General features: G+C 41.8%; 1 protein-coding gene and 1 long non-coding RNA gene across 6 annotated transcripts in view; one reads left to right on the forward strand and one right to left on the reverse strand.

The window, feature by feature from the left end:
• Nucleotides 1-17673, forward strand: part of KIAA2012 (KIAA2012 ortholog) — a 94913-nt gene that overhangs the window by 71933 nt on the left and 5307 nt on the right. For 4 of the 5 annotated variants that reach the window (XM_074340240.2, XM_019726824.3, XM_088794326.1 and 1 more), the window contains 6 exons: nucleotides 324-396; nucleotides 9801-9891; nucleotides 11565-11724; nucleotides 13348-13465; nucleotides 14747-15084; nucleotides 17074-17276. In XM_074340240.2, coding sequence (XP_074196341.1) covers nucleotides 324-396; nucleotides 9801-9891; nucleotides 11565-11724; nucleotides 13348-13465; nucleotides 14747-15084; nucleotides 17074-17276 — 983 coding nt within the window. The remainder of the gene's footprint in view (nucleotides 1-323; nucleotides 397-9800; nucleotides 9892-11564; nucleotides 11725-13347; nucleotides 13466-14746; nucleotides 15085-17073; nucleotides 17277-17673) is intronic. The other variant, XM_019726826.3, reaches the window with a different exon arrangement.
• Nucleotides 12211-15039, reverse strand: LOC141573162 (uncharacterized). The gene is made up of 2 exons (XR_012498786.2): nucleotides 14907-15039; nucleotides 12211-13667 (listed from the first exon to the last, which is right to left on the reverse strand). It is a non-coding gene; the product is annotated as an uncharacterized LOC141573162 (long non-coding RNA).

A 17673-nucleotide genomic window follows, 5' to 3' on the forward strand; every position in this document is an offset into this window, starting at 1 on the left:
TGACATTCTTCTCCCCACCCCCCAGTGAACACCTATGTGTGCCAGGCTCTGAGCCCTGCACAGACGAATGGGACAAGCTTCCCACAAGAGAAGGACTGCTAAGAAGCTAACTGCGCTCAGGGCCGTGGCTAAGCCAGCCTGGCTCTTCAGGGCTGTTCGTGCTGGTAGCAGACTTCTTGGACACTTAAATTAAAATTAAGTTGACGAAGAAGAAGAAACAACTAAGAAAACTGGATTTCCTTTTACCAAAGGGCATGGACTACAGAAGTAGTGTTTGCATTTATTTTGTCTTATGTATCTTTTGTTGTGTGTTAACCTCATAGGAAAGTGGAGATGAACTGGACTATCAGGAAAAACCAGGAGGATCCCTCAGAGAAAATCATCGAGACACCCAAGGTAGACACAGCTGGGCTGGAGTTTGTGATGTTGTCATGATAATTGTCGGATGAAGTTTGCCCTGTTCAAAGATGTTAATGGAGGATGGCCTTTCCATTTCCTCTCAGGCATGGGTTGGAAGTTAGAATACAGACCAAAGTGCTGAGTTCAGGCTCTAATGTGTTCTTAGTGCATCACAAGCCAACTGATAATAGCATGCTTTTATGTCCTTGGACTTATTGAAAGATTTCTCTCCTGCCAGTGGCTGCAGATTGATGGAAGAGAGTGGGCACTTTGGGGGCAGTACAAAAAGGCCCCACAGGCCCCTCCACCTCTCTGTTCCTCCTGCTTTCACATGGGCTTGGATATGCAGGTGAGGGAGGTCAGGTTTCCTGCCTAAAGGGATAATATTCCAACAGAGGGGGTACCAATGTCTTTAGAGACCCAACCCCTGTCAACCACAATTCTGGGTGACCTTCAGAGCTGCTTGAGTGTGGCTTCCTCCAAAAATGATGCTCCATTTGATAATGATGATGATTCTAGGAAATATTGGACCCAGAACTGGGCTTTTTGGCATAGTTCATATTTCCAGACCCTGAACTAGACTCCAAGCTCTTCCCTGGTGGTACCTGGGTGTGCTGTGTGAGGCAGCAGTTGGCTAAGCCCAGGAAGCAGAGCTGTTCTTGCTGCTCCTTGCTTCTTGCAGGAGTGGGAACAGATGTGTGAGAGACTTGTGTTCTCAAGGAATGGATGGAGTTCCAGACAGAACCGTTCTTGTAGTTTGCTTACAAAGGCGTCCAGCAGAGGGGGCAAGTGGGAGCTGAAGTCCAACGGGTGCTCTACTCCTTAAGCCATGTACCCAGCACGGGGTGCGTCCTCCCACCAGGGGCTCCTTCCCACTTGACCCTTCCACTGGGGCGTCTTTCTCTAATTCACGTAAGGGTCTCTGTTTAGGCTAGCAGCAGCAATCTGAGCAGCTGCGCGGAGAGCATGGGCTCTGGAGTTGGACTACCTCCACCTTTCTGCTTCAGTGTGGTCAACTGAGGCCAAGAACAGTATTCCCCTCATAAGGTTGCATGAGGAGTAAATGAAGTAATTCATGTACAGTAGTCCTTTAATGGGTACTAATCTCAAGCTAATCATAGCACAATGACTACCAATTTGAAATGACAGGACTCTCCCTGTGGCACCTGGACCCCCCGGGGGTGAGCTCACTGGAGATCAATGGGCGAAGTCGTGGATTTGGGATTTCACCCTCAACCTGATAGTTTTCTGTTTACATCTTTTACCAGTTCTTTCAGTTGACATTCTGAACAAAAAATAATTGATTTTTATACTCATTTAAAAAGGTTTCACTACTTCCGGATATCAGAAAATAAAATGTGATGGTAGCCCAATCCCTGGGTTTGGTCAAGCTTTGAAGCAGGGTTTCGGCTGACGTTAAGTCTCCTGCCGCCTCCTTTTTCAATGAGTGACAACAGCCAGGGAAATGCGCTCCAGCCTTCAGATCTTCCATATCATAAATTACATATGCAGAACGTGAGCACTGATGAGGCTCCAAGGTCTCGGCCAAGTGCAGTGGAGGTTTTAGGCAGCACATGGCCAAATCTAAGCAATAACCAAGTCAGTCAAAACAGATTTCCTGTCTCATGACTGAGGGACAGGCTCCAGCTGAGTTCCACAAAGGTTATTCACACAGCCTTTAATGCAGTGAAGTGTCACTGTAGAAAATTAAAGAAGGCATTTGCCTGTCCTAAATGATAAATGCTAATGTTTAAAAAGGATTTCAAATCTTTTAAAAATAATGGAGGTGGGGGAGTCGGAGGGCACTCTTTAGGCAGCATCACAGTGATCAAGGGTGCTGATTATCAAGTCTGATTCTCTGGGTTCAAATCCTGGCTCCACCACTTGCTAACTGTGCAGCCTTGAGTAAGTTACTGAACTTCTCTGGGCATCTTTTTTCATCATCTGTAAAACGGGGATACTTATAGCACTTATTTCATGAGGTGGTTGTGACATAAAGGAGTTACTACATGGAACATGCTTATAAGAGTGCCTGGCACAGAGTAAGTTCTCACTAAAGGTTAGCTATTGGTCTATTTCTTAAAAACTTTAAGTAGCCATAACTTGCATTTTGTCAGGAGGGACTTGTTCTAAGCTGATAACGTGATTTCTTCACTTTCTAAATGAGTCTTAATGGGGGAGGGCTTGCTCTAGGGGGACTGAGTGAGTCCTCTGTGTAAGTTCTTCTTTTGCTTAAGTCCGAGTGTGGGCAGCAGACCCAATCTGAACAAAGCAGTGTTACCAATCTCCGTATTCTGTGAAAGTTTATGTATTAGTTTATCTCATTGTATCCTCACCACAACCTTATGAGGTAAAGTGCATTATCCCTGTTCCACAGATAAGGAAAATGAGGATCAGAGAGGTTAGGTAAACTGCCCAAAGTAACACAGCCAGTAAGTGGAGAAGCTGATATAAGAACCTAGGTTTCTATGACTCCAAGCCCTTGGCTCTTAAAGAGTTGTAAAGAGGCACAATTGTGTTTCTTATGTGTTTTTGATTAGGAAATAGGTACAAAGCTGAGGAAACATCACAAAATTAAGGCACCATTTTTTTAAAGCCAACATGAATCTGGGAGTTTATTTAGAATCTCTAGAAATTATATTATAGATAAAAGAACCCGAGGTCTAGAAGTCAAGACAATTATGAAAACCGCAGTCAATTATTAAAACCAAGGTAACCCAAGTCTCTACTCAGTGTGTTTGTTGGTGTTTTGTTTAGTTTAGTTCAATTTGGTTTAGTTTTCAAGGCCTTTCCTCAGGGGTAGTTCCTGGCTCCAAGAGTAAATAGCTCCAGAAAAAACGAGTATAAAGACTACCCATCCTATGCAAAGGAGGGAGGAGTAGAAATTGTTGCAAAAGTTTCTCTTAAAGGGAAAACAGGGAGACCAAAAGTGTGTGCTCCGTAGTGGAGGCAACACCACTGCCCAGAATCCACACCCTGGAAGGTGGTACCACACTGCAAAGAGCCGCCTCATGGTGTCGGCTCCACTTGAATTGCTCCCTGTCATTGTGCACCGCCAGGCTCTGCTGTCTGGAGCCCCAGTACTGAGTTCAGAATAGTCTGCTAATTCTGAGCAGCCTAGATAAACGACACACTCTATTACTGCTTATTTTTCCTTCTGGAAAGTATTTCAAAGTTCTCCTCCATAGTGAGAAGTTGTGTGTCCTTAAGAATGTTTCTGGTTCACTCCACTCAGCCCAGGATGGAAACCCCAGGGAAGCCCCCAGAACACAGCTATTGCCCTCTTGATTCTGAAATTTCTCTTCACCTTCCAGTAAGTAAAGCTCATTTCTAACTTTAGACCCAAATTCCACAAAACCAAAAAGCAGTTGAAACTAGAGACAAGGAAAACATAAGAAAGGAAATTCATAGACCAATCTCACTTATGATCAAAGATGTAAAACTCCTAATAAAATATTAGCCAATCAAATCCTTAAGCTTATATTTAGGATATATATCACTTATATATGATATATATATATATATGTACCATGACTAAATTCAGTTTATGCCAGGAATTCAAAGATGGTCTAACATTTGAAAATCTGTTTATGTAATTCACATCAAGAGGTTAAAGGGGAAAAACCCTTAGGGTCATCTCAACAGATGCAAAAGGAAAAATAAATTTATACAATTCACCCATTCATGATTTAAAATGAGCGAACTAGTACTAGAAGAGGACTTCCTGATTTTGACACAAAGTGTCTACCAAAAACCTGCAGCAAACATCACACTTCAATGGTAGAACTGTAGAAGCATTCTCTGTAGAGACAGGACTAGGATATGGACGCCCTGTATCATTGCTTCTATGTCAACATTGTACCAGCACAGTAGGGAAAACAAAAGAAAGGAAAAGTAACACTGTCATTATTCCCAGACAATAGTATTACTTACATGGAATACCTTAGGGCCTCCACAGATACGCTATTAAAAGACAAACTATTAAAGACCAAAAAAACCAGCTAGATTACTAAATATAAATCAATGCATAAAAACTGGGGGGAAAAATAGTGTTTCAAAACATAAAGCACAATTTATAATGCAATTTCAAAATAATTGCTATGGGAAACCCCAAACATACACAAAGGTGGACAGAACAGCACAATGAATCCCATGTCCCCATCATCTAGTCAATGCTATTCAGCTACATCTCCAACTCCTTCCTCCTTTCCATATTATTTTGAAACAAATTCCAGGCTCATATCATTTTGCCCAGATATACTAGAGTATGTATCCCTAAAAGACAAGAGAAAACTCTTTTGACATAACCGTAGTGGTATCATTATTGCACCTAAGAATTAGAACTCTTCTTTAATATACTGAATATTCAATCAGTTTTTCACTAAAGAAGGTTCACTGCAGGTGGCCAGTTAGCTCCGTTGGTTAGAGCAGGGTGCTAATAACACCAAGGTTGCTGGTTTGATCCCCACATGGGCCACTGTGAGCTGTGCCCTCCTTAAACAAACAAACAAAAAGGTTCATTACAGCATTGTTTGTAGTCATAAAAAATTGGAAATAGGGCGACCGGATGGCTCAGTTGATTAGAGCGTGAGCGCTCAACAACAGGGTGACTGGCTCAATTCCCATGTGGGATGGTGGGCTGCGCCCCCTGCAACTAGGGATTGAAAACGGCAACTATACTTGGAGCTGGGCTGCACCCTCCACAGCTGGATTGAAGGACAATGACTTGGAGCTGATGGACCCTGGAGAAGCACACTGTTCCCCAATATTCCCCAATAAAATTTATATTAAAAAAAGAAATAGAGACAGTGGAAATGTAATGGTTCTGTGCGATGTCAGAGGGATAGTGGATGGGGGAGGGGAGTTCGCACAGTGTGAGGGATATAAAAGATAAACATCTAAGTATTACTTTCTCTTGTTCACCTGAAATAAAAAAAAATAAAAATAAAAAACTCATCACCCTCTCAGTGCTTCCAGAGTTAGGTCCAGCGTTCCTGTGCAGAAAGGCTCCGGAATGAAGACCTGTGTTGGTACCTGGAGGCCTGTCAGGGTGGATCTGGCATTGTTACATTAAAAAAAAAAAAAAATTGGAAATAGACAAAATGGCCATCAACAGCAAAAGGGACAAGTAAATTATGGTATACTTATACAATAGAATAATGTACAGCTGCTTAAAATAAATGAATGGAAATGACATGTATTCTCACGGTTGAATCTCAAAGTGTGAGGCAAAATAAAGCAAGTTGCAAAAGTTATATAAACAATACTTTTTTTTTTTTTAAGATTTTATTGGGGAAGGGGAACAGGACTTTATTGGGGTACAGTGTGTACTTCCAGGACTTTTTTTTCCAAATCAAGTTGTTGTCCTTTCAATCTTAGTTGTGGAGGGTGCCGTTCAGTTTCAAGTTGTTGTCCTTTCAGTCTTAGTTGTGGAGGGGGCAGCTCAGCTCCAGCTGCCATTACTAGTTGCAGGTGGGCAGGGGGTGCAGCCCACCACCCCTTGGGGGAGTCGAACAGGCAACCTTTTGGTTGAGAGGACGCACTCCAACCAACTGAGCCATCTGGGAGGCAGCTCAGCTCAAGGTGCCGTGTTCAATCTTAGTTGCAGGGGGCCAAGCCCACCATCCCTTGCGGGATTCGGAGGAGTTGAACTGGCAACCTTGTGGTTGAGAGCCGACTGGCCCATGTGGGAATTGAACCAGCAGCCTTCATAGTTAGGAGCATGGAGCTCTAACCGCCTGAGCCACTGGTCGGCCCTAAACAATACTATTGATACACAGTTTTAATATGTAAAATAAGATTATATGTTGTTTATAGGTACATTTTTATGTGGTAAAGATATAAAAATACGCATGAGGATTGTGTAGGGGAGGAAAAACTTTTCCTCAACACTCTTAGGGCTCCTGGCTGCACTTGAAAATTAAGCTGACCAAAGACAGATTAACAGGAGAGAATACAAATTTATTTAATATAAATTTTACATGACATAGGAGCGTTTATAAGAAAATAAAGACCTGAAGAAATGGTTAAGCCTGAGCAATTTTATACTAGGTTTGATAAAGAATGGAAAGTCATGGGAAAATGTGATAGGACAAAAGAATATGAGCTAAGAGTAATGAACTGAGGGAGACCTAGCAAGGCCAGTTAGGCTCCTCTTGGAGGTCCTCTGTCTTTGGAGATAAGGATGCATGTTTCATCCAGGTATGGGGGCAGGGCACCTCTCACATGAGGGTCTAAGGACCTGCTTCGGGGAAGACGGGGAAGGTCAGAGGGTCCTTCCCGCACATGCAGTTTCTCAAATTCCTTCAGCTTAAAATATTCAATATGCCAAGATGCCATATTTTAGGATACCATGTTCTGAACCCTGTCAACTAATAAATACCAAGTTTAAGAGAATGGTTACCTCTGGGAAAAGAGTGAGGGGAAATGGGATCATATGTGATATAGTGAAGTCTTGGACTATTTCTGATGTTTTTTTCCTTTAGAAAAATATGAATCAAATATGGGAAAACATTAAGATTTCACAAAGGTAGGTGCTAATAAGTACATGGGTAATCATTATGAAGTATTTTCTCTATATTCTGAATTCTTAAAATATTTTACAGATATTTTTTAAAGCAGTTAAAAGTTGTAAATTAACATTTGAAGTACTGCTTCAGCTTATTTCAACACTTCCTAAATAGCATGTTATTTTACTAGAGGGAAAAAAAATCACCCTTCTGTGGTCCCTATCCTAGAACTGACAGTGTTTGAATTCTAATCAAAATGGTGAAACTACATCCATGTAGAACCTCAGCTTTTGGTCAATACAAATGCGCCCTCTGCTGGTCCTATCATGCCTTATCCCAAAGTTCAAAATAGCTGTAAAGAGCAGTGAAATGTCCAATGAGAGCTTTTTCTGAGCCAACCATATTGACGAACGAAACCCTCACAGAATTCCCCTCATCATGAAAATACTTTAATCAACTCCCACTCTGTTAGTATTAAATATTATCCAAGACAAAATACATTCCTAGATACCATCCCAATCAACCTTCCCAGTTTCCTCAACCACCTTGAGCATTAAGTTTTGTTCCCATTCCAAAGTCTGGAAGTTGATGTGTAACGACAGTGGATGCCACCCTTAATATTTGGGAATGGCAGAAGGGAGCCCAAGTTACAAAGAGGCTCTGAGGTGGGGATGGGGGTGGGTGGGGGGGTGGTCATGGGGACAACTGAACCCTGAAAAATAGATTAACTGTATTATTAAGGGAATAATCCTGGTAAGATGACAAATGAACTTTTTCTGTTCAAATCTTTCTTTGAAATTATAATACCTTCAAATAAACTTGAAGAGAATTAAATTGATCCAGTCAAGAATCTACTGCTCAAAGAAAATGAGAAAAACGGGGATTGAATATTAGCGTCTTCCTTTCAAGGTTTTTAAGTTTTCGTTTTGTTTTGTTTGGTGTTAACATCCCATTTCCTCACTAGAAGTTAGTAAGCTCCCTAAGACCAGGATGTGTGTCCACCCTCCTCACCACTGTATTCCCAGCGCCTAACACAATGACTGCATTTAGTTAAGTATTGAACAAACATGTGATACATAAAGGAATGAATGACCATTCCTTGGAATGTAAATTGGTACATATTTTCTAGGGAAAAATTTGGCAGTAGACATTGTGCCTTAAAGACTATACATCCTTTAATAATCATATATGTGGACAAAGAGTAAGCCTTTTAATAGTCGAAAACATTCCTTTCAAGGATATGCTATGCAAAGTTCTTTATAGTTACAAAAAATTTGAAACAATCTAAATTTTAAGTTACATGTTTGTTTTTAGTCAGTTATGGTACATCCATATGATGAAATGCTATGCTGCTATTAAAATTGTTTTTAAGAATATTGAATGATAGAGGAAATTCTAATAATATAAAAATACATTAAAATTATATATACAGTACTTTATCAATTCTATTAAAATACAAGTGTGTAATTCTTATATATGCATGAAAGTAAATATTTGCAGTAGTTGTATGAGGGTAGATGATCATGGATGAGGGATTTTTTTGGTTCTTGTTGTATGTTTCTACCAAGTGCCAGCACTGTTTTAGGCACTTTATGTATATTAATATTTTGTTACGTTTTTTGCAGCTTCATTGAGAAATGATTGACCTACATAAATGGCACCTAAATTGTACAATTAGATACTTTCTTTAAGTGTTAAATATTACAATTTATTTTTTCAACTTCACTTTTTAATCAATTTCACTTTTTCTTAGATTTTAATTTTGTATAATTATTGGTAGGATTAAAATTATTCAGCCATCAATTTTCTTTCATTGAAACATTAAATATTGCTATGATTTGGGTTTTTTTTAGTTTTATTAAGATATAATTGACATATAACATTGTATTTGTTTAAGGTGTACAACATAATGATTTGATATAATATGTACGAACTGCAAAGTGATCACCACAATAAGTTTAGTTAACGTACATCACATAGTTAACAATTTTTTTTCTTGTGAGGAGAACTTTTAAGATTTACTAGGTACGTTTTTCAAGTTTTCTGCAATGAAATTATCTTCCATAATGAAAAAATTGTTTAACTACCATACAATGTAGCCTAGTTCCACATGAAGTCTTAGTCTAGAGACTCTTCTCATTCTAAAAGAGCTACCCAGGATGGCCTTCAGAGTCCCCAGTGAAGAGTGCCAACTGTGTCACAACTTTGGCATAAGCCTTCACATAGTATAATGTTTGTTTTCTTAAATCAATTTTCTTTTCAATGTTATAACCATCCTGGGGTTTTAAGAAAAGACATAAACACATAGAAACCTCCCTATCTAACATATTGTTTCTTTTTTCTATTTTATCCTCCAGTCCTTATTCATATAGATACGTATTTTATAGAGTTCTAACATGTGAATTCCGTAGTTTACATTTTTACTTATCATTATATCATATTTTCCATATTGCTTATTTATCTTTAACCATAATTTTAAATGTCAAATGAATACATCATAAATTACTTCCCTAATCTCTCATTATTGGGCTGTTTTTAATTTTTCATTATTAATAATAATGTTGTAATAAATAAGTTGGCACAAGAAGCTATTTCTTCTTTGGAATTATTTCCTTATGATAAATACACAGGAGTGAGATTCCTGATGAAAGACCAGACTGTTTTTCTGGTTCTTGATATACACTGTCATATCACTTTCCCAAAGGGTCTTAATTTTAATGTCACTTGCCACATGCCAGCACTGGTTTCTGCAGTATTTGCTGATTTCCTAGGTATAACATACCTCACTCTTCTAATTTGCATGCTGTTGACTACTCACCAGGTGGACATTTCCCCACATCTGGGATCATTGACTGCTGTCCTCTGCTGACTAAGGACGTTCTGTTTTCACAGACTCAGAGCCAAGGAGTGTGGCCCTGGGCCCTCTCGGTGTTTCCCTGGCTGAGCACATCCCGACACCTGAGGCAGACACTGTCCAAAACGCGTATGTGTTCAAAGTTGTAATGACATGGACTTCTCTGCTTCTATTTTGTTTATCTTTGTTTTTAGCTCATTTTGTTTCTGTTTTTTTCTGAAGAGTCTCAGCTGACAGTATACTATGACAGCCAACATTAAACTGCTATCTAAGAGACAAAGATTCTTAGGGAGGATTATATGGTGATGTGTTTCCTATTTATTGTTTAGGTGGGTGGGTGGAGAGTGAAGTTTAACTCGAACAGTGTGGAAGCAGCTTTCTCCATTTGTTCATTTATCTGAGCTCTACAGACATGTCTAGAAAGCTGAGGTCTCTCAATTCAACCTTGGTTTCTCCTCTTAGCATTCACTCATCTCTGGGTAAAATAAATAACAATGATAATGCTAATACTAATTGCTAACATGCATTAAGTGCTACTTTTGTCTCCACCTCTATCTGGAACTATAGCCTACTGTAACCGCCCATCAACCTCAGTGGCTTGAGAATCTGCCCTCACCTGTTTTGTGGTATAGGGAGTCCCTTCTGGGTCAAAAAGGCTTTGTATTCCCTAGCAACAAAGGGAAAAGGGCACTTGGATGGTGAGGCAGCTATCTAAAGAATTACATTTTTTATCTTTTATACCTAAACTTTTTCACAGCAGATTTAAAACACAACAACCCTGTCACACACACACACACAGAGAGAGAGAGAGAGAGAGAGAGAGAGAGAGAGAGAGAGAGAATCAAAAAGAACTTTTTTAAAGAAATCAGGAGGGAAAAAAAGAACATCAACACTCCACAAAAGTCATTATAGACATTGTGATAAATGTTCAGACTTTCAGACTTGACGCAGAGATTCTTGAATGTGAAAGCAAAAATTAAAAGCAATGCGATCAGGTTTGCGGTTCTCATTTGCAGCATACCTGTTCCTCAGGGGAAATAAATGCTTTCCTAGCACTAAATTCTAAAGGATACTTCTTCTGGGGTTTTTATAGAGTGACAGTGAATGATTTAAAGACTCATATATTTACAGGAAATTCCATTTACCTCATTCAACAACTATTTCTCAAGTTTCTATAGTAAGGCCCTATGCTAGCACCCCACAGTAAGTATAATACTGATGTAGCTAAAAAAATAAAATGCCCAGGCCGGGCATAGTAGCTGTACCTGCCGCTGTTACTGAAATCTACATGGCTGTTTCTTGGTGACATTTTTACCCAGAGAAAATAAGGCAGTTATCCTCAAGGCACACAGCAATTCTTCAAGGGATCAAACTAACAGCACATGGGCTTTGGGTGACTGAATTTGATCAAGAATAGAAATCAGAGGATATAAAGGAATGGAGGCATAGTTGCATCGTCTTAGACCATCTTTCTTAAAGGTCACTTTATTTTTCAGCTAAGCATTTAATAGAAGAAATTTCAGTTAGATAATCCTATGTCATTCAATTAAAGGCATACAACTGTGATCCCAAACTTTTTCCTGCCCCCCCCAAGTTGTAGGATTCAGCCTGAGACAACCGCAAAAGTGAAGACCAAACTTTCTAATCTCCCGTATTCAGAAAAAGGGGGTTGAGCCAGTGTGTAAAATGTCCACCACAGTGCCTGACAGAGAACAAGTGCTCAGTCAATAGTCACGTTCCCTCTTCCTTGTCCACCAGGGTTTTTTCTTTAGTTTGGTGCTGTTGGTTTGCTTTTTTCAAAGGGGCAAAGACGTATACCATCTGCAGAGTGGACTCCCAGGACACGGGCCTGAGTCCCCAGAGAGGTTGGGTCCTGTAGACACATCTCTTCTTCCAAAAAAAAGAGAAGGGAAGACTGAGCCAAGACTGTCCACCCAGCAGACACCAGCCAACATCAGTCATGTGAGTGCAAACACCTGGGAGCTTGGTCAAAAGGCCCCACCTGGACGGTGCTCCCGTCAGGGCTACCACGTACAGGTGTGTGGCTTGCCTTGCACCCCAGCATTGGGCTGCATCCTTCTGAAAGTCGGGGTCCCCGTTTCTAATTCCTACAAAACTGTTTAAAAAGGAAACTTCACTTCTACACTTATACCATGTCTGGTACCAAATGTATGGAGGTTTTTCCAACAAGCAATTCTCCAACTCTCTGGACACCAACTGGGTGTCCTATAATTCAGTTGTGACACTAGGTATTCAGAATTAGCACACGTCCCACAGGGTAGGGACACAACTACACAGACTGACCCCACTTCAGACGCCAATTGCAAGTCCTGCGTTGTCACCTGCACTTCTGACCAACAGGCTTCAAATAGAGGATTCCCACCAACCACTCCTCAGGTTCGATAATTTGCTAGAATGGCTCACAAAACTCAAGGAAACACTTACTACTTATTAGTGATTTATCACAAAGTTTATGATAAAGGATACACATGAATAGCCAGATGAAGAAATGCATAGGGCAAAGTCCAGAAAGGTCCCAACCACAGGAGTTTCTGTCCCCATGGAGTCTGGAGTGTGCCACCCTCCCAGCATGTGGACGTGTTCACCAACCCAGACGCTATCTGAACTCCTTTGGTTTGGGGTTTTTTTGGTTTGGTTTAAGGCGGGCGCAGCTCACAGTGGCCCATGTGGGGATTGAACTGGCACCCTTGGTGTTATCAGCACCACGCTCTTAACCAACTGAGCTAACCGGCCACCCTGATTTGGGTTTTTATGGAGGCTTCATTACATAAGCATGATTGATTAAATTATTGACAAATGACAGTTAACGCAACCTCCAGCCCCTCTCCTGTTGTCCTCTGAGATCAAAGGTATGGGACTGATAGGTCCAAACCTCTGATCACCTGATTGGTTCCCCTGACAACCAGCCCCTTCCTTAGGGGCTTCCCAAAGTGACCTCATTAACATGACCTCAGGTGTGGTTGAAAGGAGCTTGTTATGAATAAGAAAAGATACTCCCTTCATCTTTATGCTCCAGAAAGTACAAGGGTTTTAGGAGTTTTGTGCCCGGGACTTAGTGGGTAGCTGTGGCCCTGCCCTGCCATCCTCTCTTAGAAGGAACCTCCTGGTTGTCCCAGCCCACAGGACTGATATGGCTGCGGTCATCTGCTTAAGGTTTCCTGAAAGTTAGCAAATGATGCAACAGTGAATAAAGCTGGCTTTCATTTAAATTACTTAACCATGAATCGTGGCAACAGCAATCTATCAAAGGCGAAAACTGCTTCACTTTGATCCAGCTCTGTAGACCATAATTTAGCATCAAAAAAGGGGCAGATCTCAAAATGTATTCTGTTCCTCTTTTCTCCTATGAAACTACACCTAGCAATTTAAAATCAAAAGCAGAACCTTCTGCTCTTCCCACAAGCGCCACACTTTCTAAGATTTGCTCTTCTGCTTCATCTGGAACCCACACGAGTTCCATTCTAAGCCATTCTGTCTTAATCATAATAATCTTCCTTTGATGGGTTTTGTTTTTCTCATTTCCTATTTGTATCATGGTCCCTTTTCTTAATTATTCACCTTTAGGAGGAGATGGAGTTGATTGACAAAGCCAAGAGGAAGAAAAGAACCAAGACAGACAAATCTAAGGTGCCCGAAGGGGAGAGAGAAGGAAAGGTCCACGTGGAAGCAAAGGCTGCTGTCGGTAAGCGAGTGTGCCCAAAAGAAATGACCCAGAAGAAGACACCTAAGGGGGCTGGGAGGTATCACCGAGAATCAGCATGGATCCCATGGGACAAACTCTGTTTTGAGTCTCCTTGACCACCGCAGCTAAGATGGTATTGCAGCCTTACTTCATGTCGGTATCTTAGGAGACAGGGATACAGGAAACTGGAGTGCCTAGAAACCTGTGATCACCAAGAGAGAAAATGATAATAATAACATTAGCACCTATTTACTGAATACCCACTGTATTAGAAGCTGTGCATATATTGTATCATGAAATCCCCACAACATCTTCAGAAAGTAAGAGCTATTATTATATCATATAGTAGTTGAAGCTGAGAGAGGCTGGGTGACTTGCGTACATAAGATCAAACAGATCAAACAGTAAAGTGGTGGACCCAGGGTCTAACCCTGTCATTTGATTCCAAACACAGGCTATTACCACTACCTCTATGAGCTAGTAACTACGTCATAACCTGAGAATTGGGTAGTCTGAACATATGGGAAGGGGAGGGTGCAACCAGTTCTGAATGATTACCCCAGCCACTATTTTCCTCTTGGCTGCCTATGCTGCACCTCACAAGGAATTCAGATCCCTGTGTTCCTAAAGACTTCCTTTAGCCTAAAACCTATACCCATTCTTTCCTGGCCACATGATTCAGAAGACCCTCCCAACAAATCGAAAGCTATCAGAAAGGATGACATTAGGTAGTCTCCCGAGCCAGATTTATTTTCAAGGTTTGCTTTGTAAAGTTTTGCTGAGTGTACGCCATTGTAGCCTATTACTTGGACAGCCCTGGCAGGACTGGGGAAAGGAAATACTTGTGGCCCCCAGAGGCGAATCGAGGAAGAGTCCTAAGAGGATGGAAGGCTACACTTTGCAAGGTTACAAAGCTGCAGCCTCACACCAGACTCTGGAAGCAGGACTTGCCAGCTGTCTATAGGTTTTCCCTCCAGAGAGTCTCACGCCCACCGTAGGTCAGGGTGAAACAGGACTTTTTCAGCTGCCAGATTGCTGAATTACAGTTGATCCAAATAGAATAAGGCAGTTTTTCAAAGGGTGGTCTGGGGACCACTTTTCTTAAAACACAGAGTGCTTGTTAAAATGCCGATTCCTACCAAATCGGACTCTAGGAGTGGGGCTCCGCAGTCTGCATCTCACGTGATTCCATTGCACACTAAAGTTGCAAAGTTACTGAAAAGAATGCACAGAGGTCACACTGACTTAGCTATAACTCTGTCCCTGATTATTCTCCCCCAGGAAAGTCAAAGGAATCAAAGGCTGAAAAGAAATCAGACTTAATTGCCAAAGGAAAAAAACCAGGAGCCAAAACAAAAAGGGCACAGAAGGAAAGGCATCTGGAAAGAGCAGCAGTGCTGAGTGGGCCTGATGTCACTGACTCTGAGGAAATAGATGACACCTCAGATAGAGCTTTCTTTCCTCCAGATTCTGTTGCAGAGGACCCTTGGCTTTCTCCCAGGTGTGATGCTCAGGAGAGTCAAGTTTCAATAGATGGACGATCATCATCCATCCAGATTGCAACGGACACAGGAAACACGGAATCTAAAGAAGAGAGAAACCATGAGGATGCTTCCAAGGTAGGGTCCAGTGTTTCTTGCCTTGGCCAGAGGAATTTTTGTCCTCACTGGTGTAACTGCAGAGGTGGGGAAAACTGCCCCAAATTACACTGCAGTGAAAGGAACAGCTGTACTACAGAATGGTTTTCTTTGTTCTGATTTGGTAACTACTGACCCTTTGATGAGGCCAGATATGATCAAAGAGAGTGGCAAAGCCCCTCTGGAAAGATGCATTCTGAGTCTCCCAAACTGCCAGGGCATGTATCTACCCCCTAAAGAGCAGGAAGTTGGTGCAACCCCCATCTGTGAAGGGTCCAGGCCTCAGAGTTATAGGGGAAGGTGGATTTGGGCCATCTCAGCCAAACACGCATCTTTGATTTGGCCTGGAGCTCATGCCTTGCTTGCCTCCCAAAGTCGATGGAAATTCCTCCTTTCCTAATCTGCTTTTCTGTGGCCAACAGCTGGCCAAGCGGCAGCTTACACACACACACATCTGCCTTTGCAAGGTGCTTTTGCATATAGGAGTCACTTTGTTCCAGGGGCCTTGAGTCCAATGTCAATTATTTAAGAGAAAAATTGAGTGAGTATAAAGAAGATTACCCTTGAAAATTCCTGCAATTAACCAAAAATAATACCATACAGGTACATCTCTCAGTAAGACCAGCACAGCTAACTTATTCCTCTGCTGTTGGACTAATCACTATTTCTTTCACTGAAATTAAGGTGCTAAACTGCATTGAGAGGTTGTCTTATACCTAAAACCAAAAAAGAAAAAAAGTATCTTTAAACACTACAAACACACCTACAGTTAAAACACTATGGTTTAACTTACATAAGCTACATACATACGGTACCTCTCTGCTGAATCCCATTTAATCTTTACAGCCAAACTTGTGAAACAAGCATGATTAGTCCATTTTACAGATATAGAAACTGAGAGTTGAAGGAGTTAAATGTCTGTTGCCTGAGTTACACAACCATCGAGTGGGAGAGCCAAGACTTAAACCCTGGTCCTTTGAATCCAAAATCAGAAATCTTGTCACCACTTTAAATTATTATGTGCTTATTTATTTTATAGGCCATGGTCTTCCAAAAGGATTTCAGAAAGATTTTTCCTCTATAGTTCTCAATTCTCCCAGCTGCCTAGATTACGGAATTCGGCTCTATACAGCAGATGAATATTTCAACCGGTGTACAGAGCTTTTCTGAGCCTACTAGATTATCAGAATTTCTTGGATTTACTGTCACTTCATAGTACCATGCCTCCGCAAAGGCTAAAAAGCAAGGAATTTCCACTCCAAGTTGGGTACTCATGGGAGGGTTGCCTTTCAAGGTTCCCCTATGGGCATGTTTCTGACCGAAAAGGAGGCATGAGGGAGAAAAAGAAAGCTAAGACACCCTTTTGCATAAACTGAGAGAACCTTCTTCCACAGAAAAAGTGGGTTTGTATGGGATTAAATGTGAGTCTGACACATCTATACCTACAACTGGCCCTGGTAAAAGAGCCTTTACCTAGAACCTCTGGCACTCAGCCCTGGCTTCACCCACAAAGCTTTTTAAAACCACACATGCCTCCTGCTTAGATATTTTCATTTAATTGTCTGGGTGGGGCCTTGTCATCAAGTAATTTTTAAACACTCCTTGCACAATTCTAAAGTGCAGCTTGGTTCGAAGCTCCAGACGTACAATGTACCAAACATTATGTTGGCTCTTTCGCTTTTTCAATTAATCCTGGTAACAGCCCCAAGAGGAAGACAATAACAGATAAATTAAGTTATGATTCCCCAAATCCTGAAGCAAGTAAGAGAGAGACTTGCATCCAGGTCCACCAGACCTGAGCCCAAGCTGGTGGCAGCATAGTTGAGGCAGCTGTGGTCAGAGTGTGGAAACCACTTCATGATTCCATCTGGGATTAGAGACATCGCCTGGGTGGCGGAGGGCTCACGGCTGAGACAAGCTCACCCCTGACACCACACTGTCCGTGGCACTAAGAACTCTCTGGCTCCCTAGGACCTCCTTGCCAAGAGGGAGCAGGAGAAAGCTTCCCGGGACAGGCTGCGAGCAGAGAGGGCCGAGATGCGACGGTTGGAGGTGGAGAGGAAGAGAAGGGAGCAGGACGAGCAGAGGCGGCTCCAGCAGGAGCAGCTGGAGAGGGCAGAGAAGATGAAGGAGGAGCTGGAGCTGGAGCAGCAGCGCCGTGCAGAGGAGATCCGGTGGGTCGAGCGAGATGCCACAGAGGCCACAGCCATGTTAGGAAGCGGAAGAAAAAGGCAGGGGTCGACCTCCACGTGGGGCACAGTTTGGTTCTGATGGTTCTGAAGCTCATGTCCTGAAGGAGAACAGCATGTCTCATTTTTCTCCCTCCTCAGTCATCCTGGGAACAGGCTGGACCGAAGATAAGATGTAGTGTCTTGACCATGAGGGTTACTCCAGATCCAAGTTCATGGGGTCTTCCCCGTAGGGCTTTGAGAGGCAGTGCAGGAAACACTTGTTGAGCCCCTAATCACATTGTCTACTTTGCACTGGGCCCTTTCGTAGGCCCTGACTCATTTCATCTTCACAACCACCTTGTGAGACAAGAGTTTTAAAATCCATTTTATGAGACTAGAA

The sequence above is a fragment of the Rhinolophus sinicus genome, chromosome 17 (genome assembly GCF_057876585.1).
Source record: "Rhinolophus sinicus isolate RSI-liver-muscle chromosome 17, RSI-T2T, whole genome shotgun sequence".
Taxonomy (NCBI): Eukaryota; Metazoa; Chordata; class Mammalia; order Chiroptera; family Rhinolophidae; genus Rhinolophus; species Rhinolophus sinicus.